The sequence below is a fragment of the Aulostomus chinensis genome, chromosome 11 (genome assembly GCF_037954235.1).
Source record: "Aulostomus chinensis isolate RoL2024-O1b breed Wild chromosome 11, RoL_Achi_v1.0, whole genome shotgun sequence".
NCBI classification, from domain to species: domain Eukaryota; kingdom Metazoa; phylum Chordata; class Actinopteri; order Syngnathiformes; family Aulostomidae; genus Aulostomus; species Aulostomus chinensis.
This window is the reverse complement of record NC_141330.1, coordinates 21649371-21663529: the sequence shown is the minus strand read 5'-3', so window position 1 is coordinate 21663529 and position 14159 is coordinate 21649371. Positions and strand designations below refer to the sequence as shown.

Sequence of the window (14159 nt, the reverse complement as noted above, 5' to 3'; positions counted from 1 at the left end):
CTCAGACAACAACCTGACCCTGAACGTCCGTAAGACCAAAGAACTTATCATGGACTTCAGGAGAAACAGACAGGACCACACCCCCCTCCTCATAAATGGAGAACAGGTGGAAACTGTCACCACCTTCAGGTTTCTGGGCACCCACATCTCCTCTGACTGCTCCTGGACCTACAATGTCAGGGCCCTGGTGAAGATGGCTCAGCAGCAGCTGCACTTCCTGCGCATCCTCAGGAAGAACAGCCTGGACCCTAAACTGCTGCTAGGCTTCTACCACTCCTCTGTGGAGCACGTCCTGACCTACAGTCTAGGCGTGTGGTACGCTGGCTCCACAGAAAAGGATAAGAAGGCGGTGCAGAAGGTCATAAACACCGCCCAAAAAAATCATCGGTTGCCCTCTGCCCACCCTGGAACAAATCTCCTCATCCTACTGCCTCAGCAGAACCAAGGCCATCACAGCTGACCCTACCCAACCTGCCCACCCCCTGTTTGACCTGATGCCCTCGGGCAGGCGCTTCAGGTCAATTAAGTCCCGCACCAGCAGACTCACAAACAGTTTTTTTCCCCTGGGCCATCAGGACTGCCAACAGCTACAAACAGTTAAATGCACACACACAACTGTCTTGCCCCCCCCCCCCCCCATCAACAGCCATCAACTACCGCATCCCGTACTACATTTGTTCTCTGCACTTTGAAATTTCCTTTTTGCACCTTTTGCCTTTTTTAATTTACATCTTGTACATTTCTATCATTCTATTTTACTGTTCTTTACATTGTTTTGTTATTTATTGTATCTTTTCTTTGTACCTGTAATTTGTGGTGCATGGTGGCTCTGGGAGGCCACTCTTTTTAATGATTTTCACTGTACCCCCCTGTACAGCGACAATAAAAGTTGATTCTGACTCTGATTCTGATTCTAAAAGTCCATTTCTAAAAAAAAAAAAATGTATGTGCTCATGTCATCATTCAGCAGCCAGATTCATATATTATAAGGTGCAATGAGGCCCCACAAAGCACCTCCATTATCATCCGTGTTATCATCAGTCAGACAAGACAAGAGGACCTGGCTCCAACAAATGCCAAACCTTTGAAAAGGAACTGCTGTTCATCAAGATCATAAGATCTATGCCTCAAACAAGTGTGTGTGTGTGTGTGTGTGTGTGTGTGTGTGTGTGTGTGTGTGTAACAGTAATTTCCCTTTCGTGAAGCTCTGATGTCTCACCATCTTCTAACAAATAAAACAAAGAATGCATTTCTGTTTGCTCTTCAGCAACAATGCCATCCACACATATTGCAACATCCTTTTATTATTGCTGTGGCACACAGTTGTTTCAGCCAGTTTCATTTATTTCCACCCCACAGTTCTCTTTCTCATCCTCCATGTAATACAAATGTACAGAGACTGCACTCAGTGTGTGGGTGGCAAGAATATTATTCACTCCCTTGTTCTGAAAATTAAAGCTTTGTTATCAACTCTTGTAACTTTGGAATTTCCAACATTATGAAACAGTCAATCCATTTTAGTCTTCAATTTGTTTTTTTGTTCATGTGTCAGACTAGGAAGGGGAGGTTGCGCAAAATAAAGAACAATGTGGTGTTTAATATCTTTCAGAAGCCTATCTGAATTAAAAAAAAACCTTTATATGTGACAGCTTTTATATTGTCAGCATCATCTCTAATTCAGCTCACAGCCTGTTATGGGAAATGAAAGCTGATAATGACATAGCAGAGAGTCTGTCAAGCTTTTCAGGTCCCAAATCGGAGAAAAAGAAATTGATGTCTGAGGAAAAATCTTTTTTTTTTTAAATCAGACTTCTCAGGCTAATGAAAAAAATTTCCCTTTTGAGTTACTGTAATTTTTCCTGCAGTGCACTGCACTGACCAACTGTTTCAAACAAACCCACTCACACTTTTTATCAAATCCTTGATTAGTATTTACTTATGGAATAGAAGCTGACCACATCACAGTTCTTCCTCAAAACCCTGTCTTGTCTGATCACTCCTTAATCACATTTGAATTTACTTTAACAAATCATATCCTACCTGGGAATAGTAGATGTTTATCTTACACTGCTGTTTCTAGATTTAAAGAGCTTATCCCAGCAGAGCTTGCTGCCACATCTTGTAACAATATAATGGGCAGTTATGCTGATTTCACCCGCACGCAGGTAGACTATCTTGTGGATAGCACTGCAGCAGCACTCCTTGGGACACTTGATGCCATAGCTCCCCTGAAAAAGAAGGTCATCAAAAAGAAAAGAAAAAAAACTATAAAACAGAAGTCTGTAATGCTGGAAGCGCTTACTGTTCATCCCCAATAGAAACAAATTAGAAAAACCCCAGGTTCCTCTTCAACACTGTGGCCAGGCAAACCAAGAACCATAGCGCTGTTGAGCCATGCATGCCCCCAACTCTCAGCAGTAATGACTTCCAGTCAAAGATTGCCAGTAATTGAGCACAGATTACAGTACCCATAGAAGCACCTCCCAGACTTTGTGCTTACTTGGGCAGCTTCTCCACCATCGACCTGTCAGACTAAACTTCTGCAATGACTTCCTCCAAGTCAGACACTTGTCTGCTGGATCCCGTCCCGACAAGACTGCTTATGGATGCTTTCCCTTTAGTCAACACTTCGATATTGAACCAAATCAATCTTTCCCTAGTCACAGATTATGTGCCACAGGCCTTTAAGGTGACTGTCATTAACCTTCTCTTGACCCAGATGTATTAGCCAAATATAGGCCTATATCCAATCTCCCCTACATGTCCAAATCCTCAAGAAGGTTGTCCTGGAGCAGCTACATGAACATCTGCACAGGCTGATGCTGATTCTGTGACTGTTGATGATGCTTCTGACCGCGGGTGGCGGCAGCATGGCAGTGGTTGCTAGTACGTCTGCGCCTGCCGCCGCCGGTGAGGCGGTCGTTGCGGAGTCTGCACTCACAGATAAAGTGGTTGACTCTCGGGGTGCAAAAAGCAGACCAGACGCTCAGCCTGCAGAAAGTGGTGAAGCCTCTTCAGGTGTTCCTGAAACGGCCAGAGTGGCCCATAGCCAGGAAGCAACAGTCGAAACTGATGACATGGAGTATGAGTCAGAGTCCGACACCACCTCAGTTGGAGAATCCTCCCTCAGCACTGACCAGTACTCCCTGGAAGAGATCAACCAGTTCTTAGATGTCACATAAAAGGTCTGTAAAGGTGGGCGATTATTTTAGTGACACCAACAAGTTCGTCCAGTTGGTCACCGTTTGAAAGCGGACGTTTGGTTTTGATCTGCTAGATGAAAAGAAGCAGTTCCGATTAAAAAAACTCATCACTGCCTTAAGGACGGAACCAAGAGGGAAAAGTGTTAGAAGAACCTTGAAAAAAATGATGAAGCATCACACAGGGTTTTCCTCTTCCCACTGTTCTCTCCTCTCTTTATTGTTCCTCCTTCTCTCTCTTCTTAAGCAGTGGCTGAGAATAGGTTCACTCAACATTAATGGAGGGAGGGACAGACAGAGGAGGGCTTTAATTTCTGAAATCCTGACACTAAAAAGTTTGGATGTTTTGCGACTACAGGAGAGCCACACTCCACCCTCTGATCAGACAAACTGGGGGTTGTGGTGGGAGGGTCCATTCGCCCTCAGCCATGGCACTAACTTTAGTGCAGGGGTCGCAGTGCTTTTTAAACCTTCCGTTGGAGCTAACATTTTAATGTCAGAAGAGGTAATACAGGGTCATCCACTCATGGTCAGGGCAGAGATACAAGGATCAGTTTTTACCCTTTTTAACATTTATGCACCAAATCAGGGAATAGCACGGGGACACTTTTCAATCACTTAGACACCCAACTCACAAACTATAATCACGACCAGCTCATCATTGGGGGGATTTTAACTGTTCCACTAATTTCACCATGGACAGAACAAATGAAGATCATCCCCATCCACAATCAGTCCAGTTCCTCAGACATATCATCTTCACCTCAGATCTGTTGGACACAGAGGGTCAAGCATTCACACAGCAGACAGTACACATGGGTTTGGGTCAGCCTCCCATGAGGTGTTGGGGGTGTTTTGGGGGTCACTTATGGTGTTCCACAAGGCTCTGTGCTTGGACCAATCCTTTTCACCCTTTATCTGGTTCCTCTCGGTCATATTATTAGGAAACACTCAATTAATTTTCAGTGTTAGGCTGGCAACACACAGCTGTACTTATCAATGCATCCACATGAAATAAATCAGCTGACTAAACTGGAGGCCTGTCTAAAGGAGATAAAAACTTGGATGACCCTTAATTTCCTTTTATCAAACTCCAATAAAACTGAAGTCATTGTCCTGGGCCCAAAACATCTTAGAGACACCCTATCTAATGAGATAGGTACCCTGGAAGGTATTACCTTGGCCCTCAGCACAACCGTAAGGAACCTAGGAGTTCTCTTTGATCAGGATTTGTCCTTTCATGCCCACATTAAGCAAATTTCTAGGATTGCTTTCTTTCATTTACGAAACATTGCTAGTATCAGACACATCCTGTCTCAAAAGGATGCAGAAAAACTAGTCCATGCCTTTGTCACTTCCAGGCTGGATTACTGCAATTCCCTCCTATCAGGCTGCACCAGTAGGTCCCTAAAGACTCTCCAGCTGGTTCAAAATGCTGCTGCGCGCATGTTGACGAGAACTAGTAGAAGAGACCATGTCTCTCCTGTACTGGCTTCTCTGCATTGGCTCCCTGTCAAATTTAGAATAGAATTCAAAATTCTCCTTCTAACATACAAAGTCCTCAACAGTCAGGCACCTTCATATTAGACAGAGCTCATAGTCCCCTATTATCCAGCTAGAACCCTTTGCTCCCAGGATGCGGGGTTACTGGTGGTTCCTAGAGTTTCTAAAAGTAGAATGGGAGCCAGAGCCTTCAGCTATCAGGCTCCGCTCCTGTGGAACCGTCTCCTAGTTTCGGTCCGGGATGCAGGCATCCTCTCGACCTTTAAGAGCAGACTTAAGACCTTCCTTTTTGATCAGGCTTATAGTTGGGTTGCTTAGGCTGGCCCTTAGATATGCTGCTATAGGCTTAGGCTGCTGGGGGATCTCCCATGGTGCACTGGGCTTCTCTCGACTCCTCTCTGTCCTCCTATATTTGTCATACATAAATCATCCATCCATCCATCCATCGTCATCTTCCGCTTATTCTTACTAGTAAGGGTCGAGGGGGGCTGGAGCCTATCCCAGCATCTACGGGCTAGAGGCGGGGTTCACCCTGGACAGGTCACCAGTCCATTGCAGGGCCAACATACAGAGACGAACATCCATCCACACTCACATTCATACCTACGGTCAATTTAGAGTATCCAATCAGCCTAGTCCCCACATTGCATGTCTTTGGACGGTGGGAGGAAGCTAGAGTACCAGAGAGAACCCACGCAGGGGAGAACATGCAAACTCCACACAGAAAGATCCCGCGCCCGAGCCGGGACTCGAACCCGGAACCTTCTTGCTGTGAGGCCACAGTGCTAACCACTGCACCACCGTGCAGCCTATATAAATCATACTCATACATATTTCTAACTCACCTTCTTCTCTGGAGCCTTTTGGCTCCCCTCATCCCAGATCCCGGGTGCTGCTGGAGGAGGCTTCAGACCTGAAGAGGCTCAAGCTGCCACCCGTAGCTCCACCTGCTCACGTCCCTGTCTCTCCATCAGTCTCTTCCTTTTCTCTCTCTCTTTATCTCTGTCCCACTCTTTCCTTCTGCATAAATGTCTTCCTCCATTATCTGTCTTTGTCTCTGCCCCGCTCTCCTGCTCTCTTTCCCCCCAACCGGTCAAAGCAGAAGGCCGTCCCAATTGATCCTGGGTCTGCTCGACGTTCCCGCCTGTTAAAAGGAAGGTTTTCGTCGCTGCTGTTGCAGGATGTGCTTGCTGATGGAGAATTGTTGGGTGTAAATTCATTGAAAGAGCGTGGTTCTAGACCTGCTCTACCTGTAAAGTGTCATGAGATAACTTCTGTTGTGATTTGGCGCTATACGAATAAAATTGACTTGACTTGACTTAGGATTTTAAGAAAAAGAACTGGGATGGGGTGAAGGAGAAAGTGTGTGCTTGATTGTCTACATGGAAATAGCTGCATAACACAACAATAACAACTGGGGTACAGTTGTCATAAAGAGGAAGGACTCTGGTTGCCAATAACTTGGCTACTTCGATTATTTGGTACAAACTGACGACTCTGATACCACCCAGAGGCCTGATCGACAACATCCAGAGAGCCATCGTGGACTTTTTTCTGGTCCGGGAAGCACTAGATCAGAGCAGTGGCCCTCTACCTGCCAGTGGCTGAAGGAGGTCAAGGATGTCCAGTTAAGGATGGCCCCCTTAAGACTGCAGTTAGCCCAGATGCTGCTCTACTGCTGTGGTCCGAAATGGTGTGATACAGCGCGACTCCTGCTGAAGAGAGCAGGATGTCTTGGGTACAACCGGCACCTCTTCCTGTTAAAGTTAGATGATGTGGACATCACGGGGCTAACGCCGTTCTACACCTCCATGCTGCGATCCTCGCAGTTGTTTAACATAATAGGGGATCAGATGGTGCCACCTGGGTTCTGACTCTACAAGGAACCACTGTTCCATAACAGTTTAATCAGCACCCAAACCCTGCAGTCAGCCAGCCTTTGCTCCAACCTCCACAAGGCGGGATGCACCAAGCTGGTCCACCCAATGAGGTTGATGGCGACATCAGTGAACACTCTGAGGGACAGCAGCAGAATCACCTTGGCCCGACTGATCCTCAGAGTCCTGAAGAAGTCTGTGCTGCTCTTCACAGTTCTTCACGGTTCACTGTGAACAGCGGCTGGTGTGAATAGCGGCTGGTTTGAAAAGCGGAGCGAGGGCGAGGAGCACAGCTCCCGCTCTCTGTCCATCCCAGCTCTGGGTGAGTGGAAGGAAGGGGGGGCACATACTGACTCTTACCATCCCCTGCCTGGACTCCTTCAGGAGGGCTGAGAGGAAGGTCCCTCACCAGGCCTGTGTAAAAACTATTAATTTTAACAAGCTGTCAGATGTTAGTGAGTCAAGGTGGTCCGTTTTTTTGGCTCAGACGTTTCCCCAAAATGCAACTGGTGGTCCCTGTACAAGCTGCCCGTTGAAAAGCGGACAGCAGACCTCCAGTGGAAGATTATGCACGGGTCAATAGTTACAAACAGATAAATAGCACACCATGATCTGGAGCTGGGTAGGGGTGTGTTTTCTGTTTGGGGACAGAGACTTTAATCCACATTTTTGTTGTCCTCGTCTCGCGACAGTCTTTGTTTTATTGAGGGCTTTGTTTCAGGGGTTTGGGGAGGACTTTTCATTTCCTTTGTTTATTTTTGGACCCAGGTACAATGGCGGGAGGAAGTCCATCCAAACGGCAAAATTGGCCATTTGACTGACCCGGAGGAACCGTCTCCATAAATAAGGCTCTGTGGACCCAGCAACTATGCTGGGAGCCCTGCTAAAGGCTAGGCTATGGGTTTAACACTCTTTTTAATGGCTAACGGGCAATTTGGGGACTTTTGTGCGTATATGGGCCACTGGGGAACTTTTGTGCTCTTTGGGGGATGGTGAAGAGCTCCTAGTAAATATATAAATTGTAATTTTTGTTCTGTCCTCAATTGCTGAGGTAACTATGAGTTGATTTGGCTGGTGATGGAGAAATAAAGGGATTTTGAAAACCAAACCTCTCCCCTCCTCTCCTCTCTTCTCCTCTCCTCTCCGCACATTTTGAGCTGTCATTATCATTTGTATCTGTTGCACTTTGTAGTTTGGCCTTGGAGTCTTGCACTCTCTGTGTTTCCATAGATCCATTGGAGCTCTATCTCTCTGCATCAACCCCCGCCTGCATCGTCCCCCTACCCCCCTTTTCCCCCTGCTGTTCAACCGGCCTGCGCTCCCCTCCCATAAACCAGTCTGCCATCATTCTTTAGCTCTTGTTAACATTTCCACGTTTCCCACATTCTATATTATAAGCTGCAACAACATCTATTGCACGTCTGTCTGTCCTGGGTGAGGGATTCAACTTCGGTTGCTCACCCTGAGGTTTCTCAGATTTTTCCCTGTTAACAGGGTTTTCTATGGAGTTTTTTCCTCAGTTGAAGTGAGGGTCTAAGGGCAAAGGATTTTATGCAATAGTGTAAAGATTTTTTATATTTTGACTTTTTCACTTGTGATTTAAAACAAAGCACTATTGGTGGTATGGTTTTTTTTAAACAAAGCACCTATTTGTGGTACGGTTGTTTTGGTCATGGTTAACCTTATTTGATGATTAAATGCATTTTTAGGCCCCACCTCTCCGTCCTGTGTCCATAGTCGGCCATTCTGGGGATACTTGACCTGGGTTGGCCTCTTTTTCTGGCCTCCGTCAGCAAATTTGCAAAGCAATGGCTCTCCAGGGGCTATAGACAGCAAAACAGACAAGGGCAAACACAGAGAAGAAAACATTAATCTATTTATAGAAAAAGAGAAATATATTGCATTTGGTGAAGGGTTCCATTTCAAAAACTAAATGTAAAGACAAGATGCAGGGACTTAAACAAAAACATAATAAAATAGATGGGCATCTGAAGAGGGTACAACTTCACCAAAGCTAGTCATGCTTTCACATTTTGTTGAAAAAAATGATTTTGTTTTCATAAAATTTCCTGTAGTTGTGATTGTAATATCCTGTGATTTTTGGCTTGATGCCAATGAGAGCCCAAGTTGAAATGTCCCTGTGCAGTATCAAGAATGTAGTCTTCTCCTCTGTCAAGAATATAGTCTAGTCCTATGTCTGCAGGGGAAGAAAAAACACACGGCAAGAAGAACTGAGTAGCTAATTCACATTTTCTCACATTATGAGTTGAAGGACCACTGATTTACTATATCAGTCATCATTAATCAGACTCCAGAAGGAGACAGTAGGCAGACTGGATTGATTCAAGACTTTTGGCTACTGACAGTAAAGACTGAAAGTAAGGGGAGCTATTTCTAGTGTGAGGAGGGGAGACCTGTACCCTGAAATGCGAAACGCGAGTTTTTGGACCCGCGTTTGCTCGGCATTAGGGCGCATTCAAGCTTCCAGAAGACCCAGGTCTGAACTCCCGCTGCTCAGGCTCGCCTGTGTTTTTCTCTCTCGTACGTCATCGCGCTGACAACGTCATCATTTCACATAAACATGTGCCGGAACACTGAGAGGTAAACAAACAACAATGTGGATGTTGCAGAGTAGAACATTAGCATTGTTGTTGCATGCATTGCAATGTTGTCTCTTTTGCAAAGCATACAAACTCGGCACAGATTGGAAAATGTCCAAGTGCTAATACAGCGAAGGAGGATGGTGTTTTTGGCAAGTCTGGAAGGGAACCGAAGAAGCTACAGGCAAAGCCTGACAGGCGGGCACAGTGACAAAATCAGGATGCGACTGGAAGGTCGCCTGAAACCTGAGACGATGTGGGTTGCCTTTTTCACACTGCAGGCGAGCTGAGCCACTAAATACCCGGGTCGCTTGGCGAGTCGGGTGACGCGGGTCGAAATGCTGAGTCAACCCTTTCAGAGTGTGTTGACCCGCATTCTTGGTGCAGTGTGAAAGGGGCTCTGGTCTGTCCGGTAGGGAGTGAGGCTAGAAGTGAGGCAGCCATGTGTTACAGCCATGCCAACCTCTGGACACTGGATCTCGTCTCGTCTCGCAAGTTTGGTTAATATTTGAATGGGAAATGAGCCAGCTGCCACTGCTTCCTAGTTCGAAACAGTGCACACAGCATGCCATCCTATGTGGCAAAACGTCAAAAATCTCAAAAGTGGTCATTAATAAAGATCATCTTGTTTATCTCTTACTTGTCACAGAGCTGATTTGAAATGATAATCCTTTGCCTTTTGTTCAAGGGAACCTGTTACCTCCTGAGGGCTTAACTATGAGACGAAGGGAGAAAAACAAAAGAAAAAAGTTCTTAAGGAAGGAAAACAAGACAGACTGGTTACTCTGTGTAAAATAATAATTAATTATTCAAAAAAAAAAAACTAATGAAAAACCCTAACTGGAGATGCTGGTTGCAAACCAAAACAGACCAGACCTAACAACCATCATCAAACCAAAAAGTCCCACCACCCTGGGGGGGGAAATAAATTACAGGAATATCAGATGGAATAAATAAAGACGCCGTAAAGACCAGGGGGAAACCAAGACAAGTATATCAAACAACAGAATTAACCAAAAACACCACCAAACCTAGGGGAAAGCCAAGAAAGATACACCCTCTTTTCCACAGGAAGAGTAACAGTATGTCACAGACAATAAATGCAGTAATGCACAAGCAAACAGAGCAAGCCTCACACTTCCATTACTGTGGTCCACTGTTTCTCTCTCCCCCAGGCCACCACCTGACCTCCACTCTTTAACCATGATCAGCTGGTTACCTGTGTGGAACCAGCTGCCAATTGGAGAAGGGGCAATCACCTGGAAGAGGAGAGTGGAGTGAGAGAGACACAAAATCACACCAGAAAAACAACAACAGCACTAGGGCCATAACAGAACCCAACCCCAAGGTTGGTCGGCAAAAATATGCTACACCTGCAGAGCTTTGTTGGAGGAGGAGCAAGACAAATAACAAAAAGTCATCATAGTCAGTCATCATATCCTATATACAAGTGTAAACAACAACAAGAACTGCTGATGACACTCACCAAGATGTTTCTTCACCCACAAAACCTCATGACTCACAAAAGCCTATCATCTCCATAAGTGGTTCAGCCTCTCTTTGATCTAGTAGAAGCGTTTTACCTTATTCTGAGGTTATTAATGCTTTTAATATTCTGTATCAAGGCAACATAAGCATCACAGCTGTAAAGCGCTCTCAAGTACTCCCAGCCATGAATTATCAAGAGAACACCTTATTTTTTGAAGTTTGGAGACTTTGATGGATACAGGCTCTTACTTCCAGGAATTACTTTTTCTAACATGAAGTCAAGAATTTTGACTCCAATTTTAACTGGGCTATTCCTTCACCTGTACTACAACCTTTTACCTAGTTCCATGGTCATTGCAATGGTAGTTTTATGTACTACCACTCACATACATGAACAAACTAACCAACAGAAGTGGGTGAAAACCTCACCTCCTTGGTATAGGTATTTGACTAAACCTGAAAACCGCACTCAAGTGCTCTTCCAGTGCTAATCTGAATATCTCAAAAACAATGTGCAGCTCCTAACCACACTGCACTCATGGAAACAAAGCCACGGACTAATTGTCACAGCATGGCCAGTGTGGTTCAAACTCCAGTCTAAACAGTCATACTTAATACACAAAATGACTCCACACAGCTTGGCCACAGGCAATAGACTGCCATTGTGATTTATCAAAAGACAACAAGGCAAATTTCTGGACATGAGAAAGAAGAAAGCCTTTATTACAAACAGGATTAGTGACAAAATGTCCGCAAACTCTTAAGAATATAATAGGCTTCAGCCTATAACACCCTGCAGGCCTCTGAAAGAACAGAAAGTAGCTGGATTGGAACAGGATTATCCTGAAGAAAATGCAGCTTTGTTCTGTATCAATTTATACTTTATTTTAAAAGAATGTATTTCTTGTTTGAAGAATGAGTTCTTATGATTATGTACATATATTATACACAATATTACACAATATATCTATCTATCTATTTATCTATATATCTATATATAATATATAGATATAGATGATATAAACAATTGGATGGCTTTTCATTTACTGAAATCACAAGGTATGTCAATGTGTTATTAACTATATCTTTAAAGACAATATGAATAAACCAGCACTTATATCCTAATATATGGCAACAATTTTAAAAGGCAGAAAAACTGGATCCTCACAGCTGTGTGAAGACATGTTATCTAGCAGAGGCAATATCATATTGGTTATGATTCAAAAAGTGCAACTGCTAAATAAACAAAACAAATACTTGCAAGCAAAGTGTTTGTTTATTTCAGTAAAGTGAACATAGGAAGAGGTTATTGGAGGAGAGAACCATTCAGAGGTCAGGGTAAGATCAGGTTTTATGTGGAATGCCTGAGGCCTGGAGGGCTTTACCAAAAGTAAATAGAGGGACAGACGTGATTATTCTGTATTTACTGGAACACTCTCATGACATCACTTTTCCTTTATGTCTCTTGCTAACAGGCCATATACTCCATGGCCCCTGTTACCATCCCAAAGATTTTCTTCTGTCTCTCTTTCTAATTACTTTTGTCCATCACTAGTTTACAGTAAATTAACTTTTTTTTCATTTCTAAATACTTAATTGCTTGTTTATTTGGCCTTGAGTGTGATGAGGCCACTCAATTATGTTGCTGTGGGCACAGGCACATCTGCCCGAGCGATGCACGCTCTCCAGCATAGGTGACAAGCTGACAGGACCAGCACTGTACTGTACACTTGTTGTTAATTCACCAATTATCACCACACCCTAACAAGCCCGGCTCTGCAGTCTACTGTCTAAATTCACTCTACTACGTTGTTGTCCTTACATTGTATAGTTCTTGTGCATGTGTTTTTTTCCATGCATTTTTCTGATCTGACTTTCTATTTCCGAAGATTTTCTCAGATCCAGTCCCTGCAGTGCCACTCTTTGCCTGCGAACACATTCCGTTTTTTGGGAGTGTTGTTTTTCTTTTTCCTATCCAGTTTTTTTTTTTCACTCGCATCCAGAAATGAATGCCTCCCTAGGTACTACACCCTTTTCCCTGTTTTCTGTGTGGTTGCATTTGGGTCCGAACCAACAGAGAGTTAACAGAAGATCTGGCCACCATGGGAACCAGTGACCAGAGAGACCCAGTCACCAGAGCTGTCAATCACCCAGACGCTCCAAGCCCTCTGAGCCAAGGGGGCATTGCTTGCTGACTCAGTTCACCATCCTGCGACGATGGTGCACGACCTGACGGAGGAACAGAAGACCCAGTGTGGTTAGCTCCACCAACTTGCTCAACAGCATGTGACTCTCTTCAACTAGATGAACATGCTGATATCTCAGCTCATTGCGCTGGGTGCCACTGCTCCACCAGGCTCTGCACCAGCCCTTGTCTCCATGCCTCCACCCCAGGCTCCGCTTTTCACTGCTGCACTTGCCGAGGAAACATCACTGGCTAGCCCAAAGCCCTATGATTGAGGACTCATGGAGTACCATGGGATTATGCTACAGTGTGGGTTTGTCTTCAACCTACAGCCCAGCATGTTCTCCATCTTGCCACCAGCACACTGGTCCCTCTTATTTCCCTGACATGCCCTCTTCCACAGCCACCACAGGGGTGGAGTCTATAGAAGGTGGGGCGGACGCATCTGTCGGCTGCTGAGAGGGAACACCAGAAGAAAATGAGGCCTGTGTCTGTACTGTGGCCAGGAGGGTCACACCAGTGAGAGCAGTCCCAAGTTGCCAAAAGAGTTGGCTTATTGGATACCCAAGGATTTCAAGTGAGCCAAATTTCTCATTTCCCCACATTTCTTCCTCCTGTCAGGTTCCCAGTCCACCTTTCGTGGCAGGGGAAGACACTTGCGGTCAATGCCCTTGTTGATTCAGGTGCCGATGACAGTTTTATTGACATTCAGTTGCCAGTCACGCCCATGTTCCCCTTTTCATGTTAGACACTCCCATACCTGTTTTTGCTCTAGATCAGGGGTGTCAAACATACGGCCCGCGGGCTGGAACCGGCCCCCAAGGAGGTTCGATCAGGCCCGCAGGATAATTTGAAAGTGGAAAAAAATGCATAAAAGACATGGAATTAATATTTTTAATTCGCTGCAATTCATGGATTATCTGCTAAGGGGTGTACTGTTTCCATCAGAGTAGAAGACAAGGCGCATCACTGAGACGGACTGAAAACAGCAGACGGTATCAATGCGCCATCTGCTGCTTGTTACGACGTTGTTACTACCTTGGTCTCTACCTCTCCACTACACCCTCATTAGCCAAAATGTTGTTATCCAAACGGAGAAAAGTAGATAAGGAGTGTAGAATTTTCAAAGAAAAATGGACCACGTCCTATTTATTTACAGAGATGCACGGAAAACCTTTGTGCTTGGTGTGTTTGCAACAAGTTTCGGTATTGAAGGAATATAATATTCGACGCCACTACAAGACTCATCACAACGAAAAATATGACGGCTTGCAAGGACAACTGAGAAGAGATAAGATCAACGAAT

General features: G+C 44.8%; 1 protein-coding gene across 4 annotated transcripts in view; it reads right to left on the bottom strand.

The window, feature by feature from the left end:
• Positions 1–14159, bottom strand: part of LOC147253772 (RNA-binding motif, single-stranded-interacting protein 3-like) — a 228604-nt gene that overhangs the window by 30445 nt on the left and 184000 nt on the right. For all 4 annotated transcript variants that reach the window (XM_086219056.1, XM_086219057.1, XM_086219055.1 and 1 more), the window contains one exon: positions 8297–8403. In XM_086219056.1, coding sequence (XP_086075182.1) covers positions 8297–8403 — 107 coding nt within the window. The remainder of the gene's footprint in view (positions 1–8296; positions 8404–14159) is intronic.